The sequence below is a fragment of the Galeopterus variegatus genome, unplaced genomic scaffold (assembly GCF_000696425.1).
Source record: "Galeopterus variegatus unplaced genomic scaffold, G_variegatus-3.0.2 Scaffold547, whole genome shotgun sequence".
NCBI lineage: Eukaryota > Metazoa > Chordata > Mammalia > Dermoptera > Cynocephalidae > Galeopterus > Galeopterus variegatus.
This window is the reverse complement of record NW_007726658.1, coordinates 271,008-271,497: the sequence shown is the minus strand read 5'-3', so window position 1 is coordinate 271,497 and position 490 is coordinate 271,008. Positions and strand designations below refer to the sequence as shown.

General features: G+C 67.8%; 1 protein-coding gene across 1 annotated transcript in view; it reads right to left on the bottom strand.

The window, feature by feature from the left end:
* The window catches only part of MN1 (meningioma (disrupted in balanced translocation) 1), a 5,624-nt gene that overhangs the window by 2,097 nt on the left and 3,037 nt on the right, over positions 1-490 (bottom strand). The window contains exon 2 of the mRNA XM_008569952.1: positions 13-489. Within this exon, the coding sequence (XP_008568174.1) occupies positions 13-489 (477 nt within the window). The remainder of the gene's footprint in view (positions 1-12; position 490) is intronic.

Below are 490 nucleotides of genomic sequence, written 5' to 3'. Positions count from 1 at the left end.
GCCCCCGGGAGCCGGCTTGCCGTCGTTCCCCGACGTTGACTCCAGGGTGTAGTTGGGGGAGAGGCTGGTGCCGTCCCCGTGGGCGGGCGGGTTGGGAGGCCCAGGGGCTTTGGAGCTACTGTTACTGGTCCCTGACGGGCCTCCGGGTCCTGGGGCCCCAGGAGCAGTCCCTCCCGGAAAGTAATCCGAGCCCGGGTTGCCGGCCACGGCTGCGCCGTCGGTCTCATTCTGGCTCAGTTTCCTCTTGCCCTCGGGCGGGTTCTTCTTGTTGAAGGTCACATTGAGGTTGGGGGCCCCGAGGCTGGCTATCATGTTCTGGCAAGCGGTGGAGAGCGCAGCCAGGCAGCTCTGGCCGAACAAGTTGTCCTTGGAGCTGGGCTTGTTGAAGGAGCCCAGCGAGAGGGCGCCCAACTTACTGGCCGAGGTGCGCTGGCTGGGCTGGAAATCAGGCTGCTGCGGATAGGCGCCCCCGCCGCCGCCGCCGCCGCCA